Source organism: Pogona vitticeps, chromosome 2 (genome assembly GCF_051106095.1).
Source record: "Pogona vitticeps strain Pit_001003342236 chromosome 2, PviZW2.1, whole genome shotgun sequence".
NCBI classification, from domain to species: Eukaryota; Metazoa; Chordata; class Lepidosauria; order Squamata; family Agamidae; genus Pogona; species Pogona vitticeps.
Genome location: NC_135784.1, coordinates 185,654,700 through 185,672,265, shown reverse-complemented (window position 1 = coordinate 185,672,265; position 17,566 = coordinate 185,654,700). Strand labels below are relative to the sequence as shown.

The 17,566-nt window shown below is 42.6% G+C and overlaps 1 protein-coding gene across 7 annotated transcripts in view; it reads right to left on the bottom strand.

Moving 5' to 3' along the window:
• DOCK6 (dedicator of cytokinesis 6) overlaps positions 1-17,566 on the bottom strand; it is a 117,324-nt gene that overhangs the window by 34,314 nt on the left and 65,444 nt on the right. For 6 of the 7 annotated variants that reach the window (XR_012084149.2, XM_072991604.2, XM_072991605.2 and 3 more), the window contains 4 exons: positions 13,450-13,539; positions 11,356-11,451; positions 4,060-4,200; positions 2,293-2,406 (listed from right to left, as the gene is read on the bottom strand). Coding sequence is in view for 6 of the 7 variants with exons in the window: in XM_072991604.2 (XP_072847705.2) it covers positions 2,293-2,406; positions 4,060-4,200; positions 11,356-11,451; positions 13,450-13,539 (441 nt within the window). In the remaining variant the exon portion in view is untranslated. The remainder of the gene's footprint in view (positions 1-2,292; positions 2,407-4,059; positions 4,201-11,355; positions 11,452-13,449; positions 13,540-17,566) is intronic. The other variant, XM_072991607.2, reaches the window with a different exon arrangement.

The window sequence follows — 17,566 nt, the reverse complement described above, 5'->3', positions numbered from 1 at the left end:
CCCAAAAATAAGCCCCAGTTAAGTGAAACCCTGCTCTCCACCATTGTGCAGCAACCAGATGACATGACTATATTTGAATAAATGTAGGTTGTATATAAAAAAAATAAAAATGAAATATCCCCTGGAAATAAGCCCTAATGCATTTTTGGAGCAAAAAATTAAAATAAGACCCTGTCTTATTTTCGGGGAAACACGGTATTATTTCCCCACTTTTCTCCTTAAAAAGGACCCAAGGCAGCTTACATCATTGAAAGGCAGTATTTAAAGCTGAAAACAAAGATTATACAATGGCAGATTACATCATTAGAAGACAATATTTAAGGCTAAGAACAACGAGTATAAATTTTATTTATTTCTTTATTTAAAGTATTTTACCCTGTCCTTCTCCTCAAAAGAACCCAAGAGGCAACCAACATCATTTAAAAATAATATTAAAGCTAAAAGAGGAAGTATGCAAATATTTTAAAAAGAACAAATACCACTCTGATAGTAAACACGAGTAGTGTGAACGGCCGAGTCAGAGCAGTCATGCATAATTAGTCCATCCAAACATGCCAAGGCAGCCCTCTTGACTCCTGGGGGCTGCCTATGTGTCAATGTGGCCACCAACCATGGACATTAAATGGAGAAAGTCCACAGATAGGAAGCAACTCACTCTTGCCGACTGGAAGGAGGAGTGGGGATTGTAGGCTCAGAGGGGCATGAGAAAGGGACCGCTATGGAATAAAGGACACCACTGTTGCCCTCCTTACGGGACAGTCCCAAACTCTGAAAGGAGCCACAAGAGCTTTCAGAACTTTCCTCTAAAATAAATGAAGAAACCCAATTTGCAACGACAAATTCAAACACAAATTTGGGGATTCCAATCAAGTATGAATGCTACCAAACAAAATGTATCCTAAACCATATACACTGCAAACTCTATATTGAAGTGATATTTTTCTAGGCCGACCAAAAATGTACAAGCAGTCTGTGTACAGTGGCACAAAAAACAAAAATTAAAAAAATACACAAGCACTTGAGAACGCTTCCCTTTCCAGCAGTGTGGTTTGTGGTTGACCCAGAAAGGGATCCCTTCAATATGGAGTTTGCATTAATTTTTTTGTGCCAGCACAGCTATCACTAATTCATGTACACTATCTTCTGATTGAACTGGAATCATTTGTTTGCATCTATGATCGGATTTTCGTTCTGTTTTTTGTGCTCCTCTGCTGGGGACCATTCACCTCTTTTGTGTTTCAAAGATCATGGAGACTGCTGTTCCATCACTTCCAACAGTCTCACAGAATTTGCTTTGTTACAGGATGTGAATGTTTCATTTCTGCTTCTCTGAACCTTTGTAGCTTGTCCTTTTATTGCATGTAGACATATACTCCACTGTTTATTTCTGTTCTCTGCATTCTCTGCCTTAATGATAAGATCTAGCACAGTCTTCCCTAGATATACTTGCTCTCGTCCATCACATGTGCAAACAATATATATATATGTATAAGAAGGACTTAAGATCAACCTTCTTCAATCTCACCAGAAGAAGGAAAGTGTGTATTTTTATGTGCCTCTGAACACTTTTTAGTTGTCCTATATAAAGGTATCACCACAATATGGAGCAATTAAAACCAACATCCTTGAACTTAAATTTTCTGGGCTAACCTTTTTCAAAATTTCAATCGTCATACTGGGAAAATGGCGTCACCGTCAGGATTTTGTTCTTTTGGTGAACAGGGAGTTAAATTTTAATACCGTAATGAAGTGAAGAGTCACTAATGTAAAGTAAAGGGCAATGTAATGACTAACAGCATGGAGATGTAACAAGTTGATGTAATGCTTGATTGTTAACAAGACCAGCTGTAATGGAGAAATGTGATTGGTTGTTCTGTGTATAAATGTAACAGAGACAGAACAGAGCTTACCACTCAGCAGTAAGTCTGGTGGTCACCTACTTCTATGTCAATCCTCTGAATGTTACTATGCCAAATGTATCTTGCCTTTTATATATGTATATATGTGTAGCCATAACCAATATATTATAATCACTAAGAACTCATGTTGTTTTCTCCCCACATCTAAGTCTCTTAAGTCTCTTACTTTCCTAAAGTTAAGTGGGAAGAATGGAAGCTGTCTGATAGGAGACTCTGTATGTGTCCTTAAATTTCAAGGCTTGTCCTTTAAACAGAGTGCTCTTGCCAAGCTTCACATTCAACCATACTCTAAGAAGTTTTCTTGAAGCCAGAGCCTCATTAAGACTCCAGAGTTTTGGCCCCACACCAACTGTCCCAAGGTTCCCCTAGTTACCTGCTTGTAATAGGAGCGCAGAAGGTTGAAGACAAATCCACGATCCATAAAGGACAGCAGATCATTGAGAAAGAAGGCCAGGCTGCTGTTGAGATGTTCTACCAGCTCCACATCCTAGGAAAGAGGCACAAGACTCAAATGTGAGACGGTGACAAAAGGATCCTCCATGTGTCCTTGGAAATTCCAAGTTATGGTAAACTTAGAAAACAAATAAATCTGTTCTTAAAAGCAAGCTCTGGAAAATAAATAATTTGTATTCCTATGTAACATCATGCCCGCTGGCTAACTTAGTGAGTCAAAACTCCTGGTTGCATAGCCAAGGACTGAGAGTTCGATTCCCCAATGTGCCTCCTGGGAGAAGTGCCAGCCTGTGTGGTCTTGGGCAAGCTGCACAGGCCCAGGGTGCCCCCGGAAGAAGGGAACAGGAAACTTTTTCTACCTAGAAAACCTATGAAGGGTCAGAAGAAACTTGACAGAATGTGATTGAATTTGTTCCCCTGTTGGATTTGATAAAAGAGAAGATATACTGATGGTTGTTGTGGGTTTTTTTGGGGCTCTTTGGCCGTGTTCTGAAGGTTGTTCTTTCTGACATTTCGCCAGTCTCTTTGGCCAGCATCTTCAGAGGACAGGAACTCTGTCTGTGCTCTGGTGCAGTTTATTTGGATAGTTGATTATAGCTGTGGGATCAGCTTTTGTCCTTTTCAGGAGATGGATGATTGTGGTGATCAGCCAGTTTTTTGTCATGGGTGTATTGTTGTGATAAGAGGGAGATGTTATCTGTCACAGTGATTGATGGGTGTTGTTAGCTGGTCTTTTGTGTGCACTGATCACTGGTCCTTGCGGCTGGGTAGAATTCGTTGACCTTTTGCAGGCTGTATTTTTCAGTGCTGGGAGCCAGGCTTTGTTGAGTTTTAAACTTTTTTGTTGAAGCTCTGCTGGTGTTTGTGGATTTCAATGGCTTCCCTGTGCAGTCTAACATAACGATTGCATGTGTTGTCCAGTACTTCAGTATTATGAAATAGAATTTCATATCCAGCTTGTTTTAGGGCATGTTCAGCTACTGCCAATTTCTCCGGTTGTTTTAGTCTGCAGTGTCTCTCATGTTCTTTGATTCTGGTGTGGATGTTGCGTTTTGAGGTGCCAATATATACTTGGGCACAACTGCAAGATATCCGATATACTCCTGCAGTGGCTAGGGCGTCCCTTTTGTCCTTTGCTGATCATAACATTTGTTGTATTTTTGCAGTGGACTTGAATACTGTTTGCAGGTTGTATTTTTTCAAAAGTTTCCCCATGTGGTCCATGACCCCTTTGGTGTATGGCAGAAATTATTTGTGGGTGGCTGTTTTTCCTCTTCAGTTTGCTGTTGTTTTCTTGGTTTAATGTTTCTTGTAATTTCATTTTTTGAGTAGCCATTTGCCTGTAGGGCAAATTCAGATGGTTGAGTTCAGTGCTGAAAAATTGAGCTTCACAGTTCCGATTTGCATGGTCTACCAATGTTTTGATTAGAAGAGTTACTGTTTGTAACAATATCCAGGTTGTGCTTCTGTGAAGAAAACAAATGTTTTCCCATCTCTGACAGTGGCTTCTAGATCAAGGCTCAGTAGACAATGTGGACCTAGTCCAATACACTTACTGGATCATGCAGATCCAAAACAAGAGATGTGACTTAAGTCTTTTACTTTGCTAGAAGAGTCTGGCACAAAGCAAATTATGAAGAGCAGAAGGGGTAGGCAGGAGGTCACTAGGAGAAGCCTTAGCACAAACCTTCTGGCAACGGCTCGCAATTTCAGCACTAATGGTGCACACCAGCGCTGAGATGTCATCGACAAAACGGCCTGGGAAGCGTTGTTTGCGAGGTGCTTCTAGCTTGTCACACAGGAATAGATGGTGTGCCATACTCTTCACCTGCAAGAAGAAAGAAACATACCAGCAAGGAGTGACCCTTGTCGACTAGCAAGAGCACCCTAGCAAATCCACTCTGGGGCGTCCCATCTGGAACTGAGCCAACCTGTATGACTGCTGGTTACAAATCTTCATTTAATATTAGCTCAACCAAACTCAGTCTGCCGGAACACTGTACAGTATAACTGACAATCAGTTCTGCCAGCTAAAATCTATGGTACCTACGTTACTAACATGAGTGGTGACGGATGTAGTTTTAGAAGAGGTAGATGAGGTAGCATATCGGGCAAAAACAAAAGTTTAAATTTTTTTTTTAAAAATAAAGTAGATGTGGCAACTTAAAGATCAATTGCTATATTTTAATATGAGCTTTCATGGAAAAGTCCACTTCCTTAGACATAAGAGTGGGACTATGTGCCAAATATTTAAAGACATTGTTTGTTTCCTGGACATAAGATGTTAGTAGTGCCGCACTTCAAATCTTTAAGATCTCAGTTGATATTCAGTTCTGCTCACAGGAAGCACTGTTCTGTAAATGACAGTGATTGGTGGCTAAATTAATCCCATGCTATAGATAATAAAGAGGATCAATGTGGTGATGAATATCTCTAATCACCTATGGGTCTCCCGAGGGAGACCATAGCTGCGTTACAAGGACATCTGCAAGTGGGATCTGAAGGCCTTAGGAATGGACCTCAACAGATGGGAAACCTTGACGTCTGAGCGTTCAGCCTGGAGGCAGGCGGTGCATCATGGCCTCTCCCAATTTGAAGCGACACTTGTACAGCAGACCGAGGCAAAGAGGCAGTCCCGAAACAAGCAAAACCAGGGAGCTGGACAGGGGACAGATTGGATTTGTCTCCAGTGTGAAAGGGATTGTCACTCTCGAATTGGCCTTCTCAGCCACACAAGACACTGTTCCAAGACCTCCATACAGAGCACGATACCATAGTCTCTTGAGACTGAAGGATGCCTACACGGATAGATAATAAAGAGGATCAATGTGGTGATGAATATCTCTAATCACCTATGGGGCTTGTGAGGTGGCACTGGTTAATTAGTAAGGAAATGTAGCTGGGAATTGCAGCATATACAAAGCAATATTTTACATCTGATAATGGCCTAAGAAACCCTGGCTTATACTGAGTCCACTGAGATGAGTTTTAAACATATGTATATATTTTATCTCAGCTATTTTTCTCTGGATTCTTGCCCTCTAATTTTTCTTCTACAGAATGGCATCTTTCAGACCTTGTGCAGAGTATCCAGGCAAATAAAAAAAGCCAAGCACTGCTTATATTATATTAAGCAAGTTTCTTTGCAAAAGATGGTATAGAAAGCATTGTAAAAGTACAATGGAACAGGAAAAAGTACCCTTGACGTTGTGTGTGACATTGTTTAGGATCCCTGGAAAGCACAGCCTAAGAATTCTTACCTGAAGTATAACTTTACACAGCTCTAGTCACTAACCTTACCACTAATCATGAGCTAGGGCAGGGGAAGAGGGAATAATGTGATGCCATCCTATAGATCAATAAACAAAAGTTTTCTTTGGCTACCTCCTGTGGTTCTCTCAGACAGTGGAGTGGGTGGACGTTTAAATGAGAGAAAGGCAGATGTCATGGGGGCACTCTGACTGCACCAGATGCACTAGGAAGGGCTTAGCATACCGTGGAGGACATGGTCTTTGCCCACTTGCTGCTTTCCTGCCTCAAGAGCCATTGGGAGCAGAGTGAGTTACAGAGACCTTGGCTTTTCAAAATTACTTACATTTACCTTTCATTAACCATGGACTTTCTCAGCCATTCAGTTTCATAGTTTGTAGAGATGTAGAAGATGTGCTTCCTGTTTTTTCTATAGCTCTGGAAACTACATTAAGGCATTACCTGGGTAGTGTAGGTTTAAGGTGGTGAGGTCTGAGAGGGCAGTTGATGTGGTACTTTTGAGAGGTTGCTGTTGCTTTTTAATGGAGATAAATGGGTTTGTTAGGGGGCAGCCAGATGTGAGCTGGATTTCAATAACATACTTCCCACACGGATGCGAAAGAGTAGCATTTGTGGGGATTCTTTTCTGGGTGCCCCCTTTCTGATGGAGCCGTGGGTGTAGTTGTTGGAAATGAAACAGAAATGTTTCATTTATGAAACATTTGCCCACTCTGCATGATTAATCTGTGTATTTCATCCCTAGTATTCATCAGATTGTATTTGGCTAATCTCCTTCCTTAGTAACCATAATTAGAGCCTTGTGGCGCAGTGGTTAAACTGCTGTACTGCAGCTAAAACTGTGCTCATGATCTGAGGTTCAATCCCAGGTAGCTGGCTCAAGGTTAACTCAGCGTTCTATCCTTCCAAGGTCGGTAAAATGAGTACCCAGATCGCTGGGGGGGGGGCAATGTGTAGACTGCGTAACTAACTTGTAAACCGCCCAGAGAGTGCTTGAAGCGCTATGGTGCAGTATATAAGCAGCACACTTTGCTTTATAATTAGAAAAAAAGAAGTTTTATGTTTTCAGAAATGAACAACATACCTCTTTACATATCGTTTCCCAGTCTGAAGGGTTACAAAGATTATTATGTCTGACATATTTACCCATTTAATGTGTTAATATGCCAGGATCTATTGACTTGTTCAGCTTAATAGTTCTCTTTCTGGGTTGATTTCTCTTGTACAGTATTTATTTCCATATTCATAGTGTTAATTACTTGCTCAAAATTTAAAGAGATAGTGGTTTATAAATGTTAATACATATCACATAACTAGGTAAAACAGCATATCTTACAGTTAGGCACTGACCAGATAAGGGATCAAAACTCAATTTAGATTTATTTTTTACAACCTTCCCTTCTCATACAGGCCAAAACACCAACCAGGTAAGACATCAAAACTAATTTTGGTTTATTTATTCCTTTTTAACTGCCTTATTCTTATACAGGTCAAGACACCAATCAGGTAAGAGATCAAAATCAATTTTGGTTTATGTTTTTCCATTTTCACTGCCTTCCCTCCTTATGCAGGTGAAGACATTGACCAGGTAATGCATCAAAACCAATTTGTGTTTATTTTTTCCGTTTTAACTGCCTTCCTTCCTTATTCAGGTAAAGACACTGAGAAGGTAAGAGATGAAAATTAATTTTGGTTTATTTTTTGCATTTTTACCACTTTCCCTCCTTATACAAGTAAAGACACCAACCAGGTAAGAGATCAAAACTGGTTCTGGTTTATTTTTTCCAGTTTTACTGCCTTCTCTCCTGTGCTGTGATGTTTTTTGTGTTTTGGTTTGGTTTTTTTCCCAGCCCCATCACGTCTGGGCTGGCTGTGTGTATGTGGGGGGTGTTTTTGTGGTTTTTTCCCCCCAGCCCCATCATATTCCGCTAGGACTGGCTGTGTGTGGGGTTGTTTTTGAATATTTTTTCCTCGCCCCATAGCGTTCCGCTGAGGATGGCTGTGTATGTGGGAGGGGGGTTGTGTTTTTTTTTTCCCAGCCCCATCGCGTTCCACTGGGGCTGGCTGTGTTTGAGGGCTTTGTGTTTTTTCCTCCAGCTCCATGGTGTTTTGCTGGGGCTGGCTGTGGTTTTTGTTTGTTTGTTTTGGTGTGTTTTCTGGCCCCATTGCATTCCTATGGGGCTTCCAGTGTTTTATTTTTACTTTATTTATTTTTTGGTAATTTTTTTCCCAGCCGGAATGGATTAATGGGGTTTCTATGTGTTTTATGGGAAATGGTGCTTCGACTTATGACCATTTCGAGTTATGCACATCTTCTAGAATGGATTGTGGTCATAAGTCGAGGCACCACTGTAGTGTGGTTGCTGACCCTGAGCCAGATATCCTGGAGAGTGAAGTCAAGTGGGCCTTAGAAAGCTTGGCTAACAACAAGGACAGTGGGGGTGATGGCATTCCAGTGGAACTATTTAAAATCTTAAAGGATGATGCCGTTAAGATGCTACACTCAAAATGCCAGCAAGTTTGGAAAACTCAGCAGTGGCCAGAGGATTGGAAAAGATCAGTCTACATCCCAATCCCAAAGAAGGGCAGTGGCAAAGAATGCTCCAACTACCGTACAATTGCACTCATTTCACAAGTTAGCAAGGTTATGCTCAAAATCCTCCAAGGTAGGCTTCAGCAGTATGTGGACTGAGAACTCCCAGAAGTACAAGCTGGATTTCAAAGGGGCAGAGGAACTAGAGACCAAATTGCTAACATGCGCTGGATTATGGAGAAAGCCAGAGAGTTCCAGAAAAACATCTACTTCTACTTCATTGACTACGCAAAAACTGTGTGGACCATAACAAACTATGGCAAGTTCTTAAGGAAATGGGAGTGCCTGACCACCTTACAGTATCTATCTCTTGAGAAATCTATATGTGGGACAGGAAGCAACAGATAGAACTGGATATGGAACAACTAATTAATTCAAAATTGGGATTTTGCTTCTTGGGAGGAAAGCGATGACAAACTCCAGTACTTTGGCCATCTCATGAGAAGACCTTGATGTTAGGAAAGTGTGAAGGCAAGAGAAGAAGGGGATGACAGAGGACAAGATGGTTGGACAGTGTCATCAAAGCTACCAACATGAATTTGACCAAACTCTGGGAGGCAGTGGAAGACAGGAGGGCCTGGCATGCTCTGGTCCATGGGGTCACGAAGAGTCGGACACGACTTAACGACTAAACAACATAATAGGTTGTTGGCTGGAGAGGTAAGTAAATGTTTGGGAAGAACACAAGGTCCTTTCCAGACCTGCTCTCTCCCATATATACTTCACACACTTTAAGTTAACCTGCCCACCCTGGGTCCAGTGTGGCTGAGGTAGTTGCTTCGGGGCTGGATAGGAATTTTGGGTCCGTCTCACTTGATAGGCAAAAATACATCCGCCCACTTTTTATATGCCAATCCCACACTGTTTACCCATGGGATTCCGAGGGCTATTATAGGTTTGAGTCACGTTTAAATAGGCCAAACTGTCAGGTAGTGTGGAAGAGAAGGTGAGTTTCAGTGAGCTCCCAAAAAGCACATGGGGTTCTACTGCACCCAGCATCACAGCATTTCACTTGCTGGGATGACGGATGAATGCGGTATAGTCCCATCCACTGCATGTCTTAGTTCTAGACAATTGGATGGACAGCAGATTGGGAGGTTTTTCTTCCCAGTCTGTAGCCAGCTAGGTACAAGCTGTTCAGGGGACAGCTCTGACCAGGGGCTTGGGACTCGCCTGCTTAGGATTGGAGAGGGGGTAAGAGATATCCCTAGAGCTTGCCCCAGGGATCCACATGACATCCAGGCCCCTCTGCAGGAGGAGAGTGATTAGAAGTTAAAAGCAATAAAGTGTGGCCCTAGTTAACTTCAACACCTGTGTCCGTCTCTTTATTTCGGGAGTGGGTGGGCAGAGATTAAATAACAGTGGTGGAGGAAAACATTGAATATTAATTGAATATTAATATTAAGGACCACCTCCTTCCATATGAGCCTACCCGGCAGTTAAGATCTAGCCAGGGGTCCCTTTTGAAAGAGCCATCCCTCAAGGAGATAAGAGGGATGGCTTGTAGACAAAGGGCCTTTTCGGCAGCTGCCCCCAGACTATGGAACGCCCTTCCAACTGAAATTCGTCTGGCGCCGACGTTGATGACATTTCGGCGCCAGGTCAAAACCTTCCTGTTCCAGAAGGCTTTTAATTGAAATAACATCAACTGTGGGTCCTGATGATGGCAATTTTAATTGTATTTTAATCATTTTACTTTTATTGTATTGAATTTTAATTATTGTAGCCGCCCAGAGACCTCTGGGTAGAGTGGGCGGCATATTAAATAAATAAATAAATAAATAAATAAATAAATAAATAAATAAATAAATAAATAAATAAACAGACAGACAGACAGACAGACAGACAGACAGACAGACAGACAGACAGACAGACAGATATTGGGGCAGAATTGGCAACTGGGTTTGCAGCAGGATTTAGTTCCCATCTTGGTATCAGTGTTATGTAATCCATTGTGTGTCAGTAGTTTTTTTGAGATTGAAGGTTTGTCTGAGAGCAAGAATAGGTCTGCTGCTAAGCACTTGGAAGAGTGAAGTATTCTTGTCAAGGGTGGGTTGGAAAACACTTACGACGAGTGTGAATGGTCTCAATTGTGGATTGGAAGTGACCACTAGCAGATTTCAGTCATTTTCTCCTCTGGACCTGGCCTGCAGTAGGGTGCTTCTGGGTACTTGTCTTGCCCTGTTAATTTGTTCCTTTATCATACTGGATGGGTATTGTAATCTGAGGAGTGCATTTTGTAGATCCTTGAGTTTAGAATCTCAATCTTGTGGGTGTGAGCAGATGCGATTGTACCTGACGGCTTGGCTATAAACAATGGATTTTGTCCTGTTTTCAAGATGGAACCTAGATGCAAGTAGGTACGTATATTGATCAGAAGGTTTCTGGTACAGCATGGTCCACTAAATATCTGATCATCAACAGGGGCCTTAAAGGTCATTGTCAGGTGTGAAATGCCACACTATCAACAACTTGTGCCCAGGAAACAAACAATCTCTTTGTTTTGGGGCTACCATACATATAAATGTATAAATATTGCCCCACTCTAATCTCTGAGGAAGTAGACTCGTCCATGAAAACTCACACTGCAATATAGCAGTTAGCCTTTAAGGTGCCACAACATTTGTGTCTTCTTTATTTTACTTTTGGTTTTGCCGGATTAGGGACGAAATCTCTCTGAGAGCAAACTGGTCACCTAGATTTCACTTTAAATCTAAGAACTCTGACGTCAAGGATCATCATAAACAGGAGGTACCACCAGTCAGATTCCTCTTCCTACACTGCAGCTACTCCCTTTTCCTTCCAACATGGAGAAGCACACACCTGAATAAAAACACCAACCCAGAACTCTGCACAATCACTTACTCATTCTTCTCACATTTTGGAATTTTAGTGCTTTTTAAAGAAGCCGATTAAGATTAGCAGAAAAGTGACAACAGGAAGCCCTGTCTGCCTAATTTTGGGGACAGCCCAGTTTTCTCTAACTTTCTATTTGCTGTGATGCAACGGATGTCACAAAACAGAAATTATACAGCACCATCTGGATTGGACAAGACAAAAGCAGGCAACCAGAGAAGGGGCCACATGGACAATTCAGTCTGTTCAGAGACGCTTGCAACATACCATCAGCTGGAAGAAGAACCAGGCTTGGTGCAATGCAGCCTCCCGCACAGAGCTAGTGCTCACCACCCACTGCAGGGCCAGTTCTTCGTGGAGCAGCTGAAAGCCCAAAGAGCAAGAGAGTGTCATGGAAGGAGAAGGGTTTGGTATGTCACCTTCTAAAAACTGAGCCCCATGTTTGCAGGATCAGTTCCCTAGTCACAACCTGATGGAGTCATCCCAACATTCAGAGTGAGAGAGGAAAGGAGAAAGTAGCTCAAGTCTACACTCCCAGTTCCTCAACTTTGAGTTGATTGTACAACTCACCAGCCTCCCTGCTTTCCACAGAAACTGCTGCTAGAGACTAGCAACTAGACAAAGGACAAAGGAACAGTGGACAAAAATGGGTCACATTTAGTAATACAGGCTCAGTTTTCAGTACAAAATTATCCTAAAGAGATTTTTCTTTGAGTCATTCATGTCTAGTCAATTTGCATTGATCCTACAACTACCTAATGCCATCAAAATAATCTCTCTAAGCTCATTCTCGCGCCTGTATTAATTAGCTCCGGTAGCCAAATGTTCTAGCTCAGTGGTTCTCAACCTTGGGTAACCCAGGTGTTCTTGAACTACCAATCCCAGAAGCCTTCACCACCAGTTAGGCTGGCCAAGATTTCTGGGAATTGCACTCCAAGAACACCTAGGTTACCGAAGGCTGGGAACCACCGTTCTAGATGAAAGCATGCAATAAAAACAGACTGAAAAAAACAATGGCAGGATTTATTCTAGGCTTTCTATAAACAGAGGCTGAGGATACATGCACACGTACGTAAATCTATGTTGTTACAGCAGGGTTTTTCTACACACATTTCCTTTTTAAGTTGTTAGAACATCATTGTCTAGCTCTAGAGCACAGTCCACATTCAAATCTGGACAATCTTAACCTACTTCTTTCTGTTTTAGCTTCTCGGCTGGATCAGTGCTTTTTCCATCTACGTAAGCGCTAGGTTCTGATCCACATTAACCCGCTCCTATGATGTCTTCTCGGAAGCATCAATAAAACACAGCCACAAGGGCACTTGGGCCACAGTATATCTCCTAAAGCAGTCCAAAGACCGAAGCTATCTTCCTTCACATACCCAGTTCAGCTAGCCAGAGTTCCAACCTCAAATTACCTAATATTGTATGTGCTAGGGGGGAAATGTGGTCTGTAGGAACTCTGTACACTCCCCCCCCCCGAAACTCTTCAGTTTTAGTTTTGACCTTAAAGGAGTCCTTCCATCTTCTATGAGGGCAGGGATTTGCTACATTTCTTGGGGGTAAGCGCGAACCTTTTTATGTCTTTTGCCCTCACAAAAATGCAACCCCTGTACCTAAAATAAGTTCAGTAACAGGGTGAAAAGGTGGAGAAGGTGCCCCCACCCGAGACCCCAGGGGCCTTTCTAAATTAAAAGAAATGCACACAGCCCTTTGAAGTCCAAAAGGGTGTGTGAGAGAACCCCAGATACACAGATGTTGTCCACTTCTGGCCCATGTGACTACTCCTGTCAGACACTTTGAATTCAATCCAGTCCTGGTTGAGGGTAGTGGCTTAGCAGGAAAGTGCAGATGAATTGCACATTATGAATGGAAGAACCGGAGGAGCAAGGAAGAAAAGCAAGGAACATCACAGATAGCAAACAATGCCGAAAGGTTAGGAGTGTAAAATAGAAACAGAAGAACGACACCAAGAGGAACAGCTTTTACAAAGACAGCTGGCTTTTTAATTATCACTAGGTGATTTGGTCCCCACAGCTGGCAGCATCTGGAATTCTTGATGGCAGGAATCAACCATGGAAATAAAGGATGCCAGACAAAGGGCTTAGCCAGAGCCATGCCATCTTCTAGATCTACCTACACTTAGGTTACACATTCACAGCACACAACATTTTCATCATTTCCCATTATCAAGCGCCACTTTCTTCTGGTCCGCATCAACCCGGCCCTACAATAACTACCTGGAAGTAAATCCCACCAAATGCAATGCAATTAACGCCCAGGTGTGCATCAGATCCCAGCTGACGGCTGCCTTCTCAGGCAACCCTTTTTTTTTTTAGGTGCTTCCCAGCCCTTCTCTACCTTTCTGGTCGTTGGTCTCATCGGGGTGGCCGGAGGAAAAGTGGAGCCCTCAAGATAGGAGGAGATACGATTAGATGCTCGCTCTGCAGCCTGTGAGAGGAGGAGCAGCGAGAGAGAAAAGAAGAAAAGATGATGGTGGTGAAGAGGCATTTCTCAGAAATGGAAGAAGCGTGAGGTGATGGTTGAAGAAAGATAGCCGTGGCCTCCTTACCTGAGAGGAGGAAGCTCAGAATTGAAAGGCAGATGGTGTTTCACCAGGAAGCGAAAAGGGAGCTGCCAGGCTGATAATCTCAAGGGGCTCCAAGGACTGCAGACAGCAAAGCTGGCTTCCCAAAGCTGGCTTCCCCCACTAGGAAACACACTCATGACAACACCTGTCTTCCCCTTTTATTTTTTACATGAGACACTCATTCAGTTTCCTAACGAAATCATGCCCACTCTCGCCTAACACGCCTTGCAAAGTTCTCATCCCAGCCACACAAAATAGGTCCCTCCTCATCTGCAGGAGTCCTGCCTGCTTGTCCATAGAGCAAACCAGGCAGGAAAAAAACAAGGGATACCAGAAACACAGATCATGCTTGCTCCATTGACCCATGACTGGTTGGCCCAGAGGCTCCAGAATTCCCTGCTGGGGATGACTCCTCCGACACATCAACTAAGAGAGCCACAACAATCTCACCTTGGCAGCAGAGCGACCACACTGGAAATACATGTGGTCAACGGTGTCATAAGGGGAGCACCTGTCACCTACGGGCCGAAATCCTATTGCAAAACACCACAGATATAATGGGGTGGTTTTTGCAATATGTCAGCTGCAAGTCACGTCCCCAACTGCATAACTGCACACACCCTGCTGCAGAACTAAACAACTATGGAGGATACAATAGCCAGTAAACTGTCTCCGATTGTTTGCACAACTGCTGTTGTGCAGCTCCTTAACACACTGGCTGAAAACCTGTTGCTTCTTGTAGCAAGCTGGAACTAAAGTAGGCCCACTGAAACAGTGGGATTTAGCGAGTTAACTCCTACGTAGGTTCCACTGATTCAAACAGGCCTACCTCGGTTGTAATATACTACATTAAGTAACAGAATTTCAGCCAATAGGTTTTTCACCATTAGTCATCTGAAACAATCCTAAACTCCCCAGAATTTAGAGACAGAGACCTGGAAGGGATGGGGAGCTGCTCCATTCTAGGTTGCTTGTTCCTCATTCCCTCTGATCCTCTTGTTGAGGCCCACCTGGATATGAACAGCATGTTTTCAGGGGCTCAGGCTGAACAAAATCTTATTTTCTTCCTCACCTGCTCTAGAAGGATGCTGTTACACACAGAACTGCTTCAGAAATAATGCTTAGCATTATGTGAATGAGCCTTCTCTTTTTAATCAACCACAATCAGCATTATGTCTGAACCGCAAACTACAGTTTGTCTTGACCATGGTTTATCGAAACAAGCCAACTTCACAAACCATAGTTTTGTAACTGCAATGTTTCTGCACACCATAGCAACTAGCCACATTTTCAGTTTCTCAGTAAATTCCAGTACAACTAGAAAGTTCCTTCACTGTATTTTTTTCCAGCCATAAAGTATTACGGCCGTAAACACAATTCATAATAGTGCAACATTTTAAACTGAATAAATTACAACCTTCCAGGCCAAAACTATTTTTAGAACATATTGGAGCTGCAGATACTCAAAGAGTAATGATCAAAATGTCTGTTTCATGGATGTTTTAGAGCAACAGATATCTGTCCAATAATACAATTTCTGCCATTTATATAGTTTTATCCTGAAGAAGGATCCAAAACAGGATTGCACCTGGAGGTCTTGTCAATACAGTGGGGTCTTGACTTAAGAACGGCTCGAGTTAAGAACATTTTGACTTAAGAACCACTCTCATAGGAAAATATTGACTTGACTTACATACTTAGATTTGAGTTACAAACTGAAAAAAACCCACGTGGGAGGCAGGGAAAGTGCAAAATTTGAACTTTCAGTTAACTGTTGGCCAGTGAAAAGGGTGCCTGTCTGCTTCCTCACTCCTCCCAGCGTTTAGAGAGTGGACTGGGAGACAGTCTTCAGACTGCCTGGTACTGAACTGCCTGGACTGTATTTTCCCTGCCTTCCCTGAACCTTTCTTGACCTAAGAAAAAAAAGAAACAAAATATCCCCCTCTAGTGGTCGAAGGCGGAATAGCAGCTTCCCATTAGTTTCTATGGACGGAAAAGAGCAGATACGGATCAAATGGTTCTCAATGCATTCCTATGGGAAATGCAGATTTGACCTGCAAACTTTTTGACTTGAGAACCGCCTTCCAATACGGATTAAGTTCTCAAGTCCAGACCCCACTGTATTAACTATCTGGATTTTGTCTGCTGCATTGGTAAAGTTGTATTTTACTAATTGTACAATATACCCATTGTATTGACCCAATATTGCACTAATATGAATCGTATGGATTTCTGTAATATTTTATATACAATAAGCATCTTTAAACATTTATGTCCCTTTAGTACTCTTTTTTTCCTCTTTGGCATACACTCGAGTCACAGATCCATAGCACTATAATTCCATGTCCAAATACATAAGGCATGCAAATCAATGAAAGCAGAGGACTCAGTGCTATACAACAGGAGAAGCATGTTCAAGAAGTTCCATACATCATGGGTGAGTAGGGTAAGCTTTTGTTTTACATCTGGGGAAGAGCAGGGCAGTTCATATGATGCCTTTAGGCATTGACTGTCCAGCTCAGCACAGTATATATATTCTGTGGCCACACACACAATGTGTATTTCCTTTTGTGTTGCTCTGTTCATTCATCAAAATGGTCTTAAACAACCTTCCTTCAGACCATTTTGATGAACGAACAGAGTGATACAAAAGGAAAACCTATCAGTGCACCCCGTACTTAGAAGCTGCATATAATAACAGTAACAGCTGACTTTTCTTTAGTTTCTTTTAAGGATTACAAGAGTTACAACACCTCCAAAAACGCTGCTGGTGGTGGCAGGGAGCCAGTTCCATCATCTCAACTGAGCAGTGGCAGAAGAGAAAACCTTGGCTTGGTCAACAAGCCATGGTACAAATGGAGGGAAAAGCCACCCAAGGTAAGGATCATTCCTGATCTCACCACAGATGAATATGCTGGAGGGGAGTAGAGTCTGGATGCAAAGAGAACCTTGAAAATCCGGTGCCAGCCTCCAGCCAGGCCGAAAATGCAGGTTCTATGCTGCCATTGCTGTTGATAATTTTCAGGATTATTGTTTCATTTATCTATCAGGCTTCTACCTCATCCTTTTTCCAAGGTGCTCTAGACAGGTTATCTTTTTTTAAACAACATTTTGCAGTCACTCTGTGATGTCAGCTAGACTGAGAGATGTTGACTGGCCTAAGGCCATTCCAAACAACCTCTTTACCACTGGGAGGATACTCAAATTCAAGTCTCACTTCCTTCCATGCCAGGCCAAGTCACACAGTCTCTACATCACTCCGCTGCCCCGATGACCCCTTGGTCTCCTGAGTCCCATCAATCTGCTTTTCTTTGGGGCTTGGGAGTTGTGCATCCTCTAGGTAGCAGCTGTGCTCCCCTAGCCTAATGACTGTAGTGACTAGAAGACTATGAACCCGTTCAGAGATTGTTCTGCCTGCCGCCTTCTCCAATTCTGCTTCCCACCCACAGCACGGCCAAGTGCATGGGTCTAAAGTCCACAGAATGCTACAACTGTGACTTAATATGAAAGGCAGACCTAAGGCTGATGAGATGGCCAGTGGACCCTTACATCTGATCATCTTGCTGAGGAGCCAAGATAGACTCTTTAAAGTCTCAGCAACTGAGAGGCTGCTCAGAAGCAGCAACAATGAATTATATTAATTCACATTTTTACAAGTATCAGTACAGTCGTGCCTTGCTTTATGATTGCCCCGCATTACGACAATCTTTTTGCGATCGCAAAACGATGGTCTAAATGGTTTTTTTTTGCTTTGCGATGATCAGTTCCCTGCTTCGGGAACCGATTCTTCACAAAACGACGATTTTAAAACAGCTGATTGGTGGTTTCAAAATGGCGGCCGGGTAAACAAAATGGCTTCCTGCTATTTTCTGGGATGGATTCCTTGCA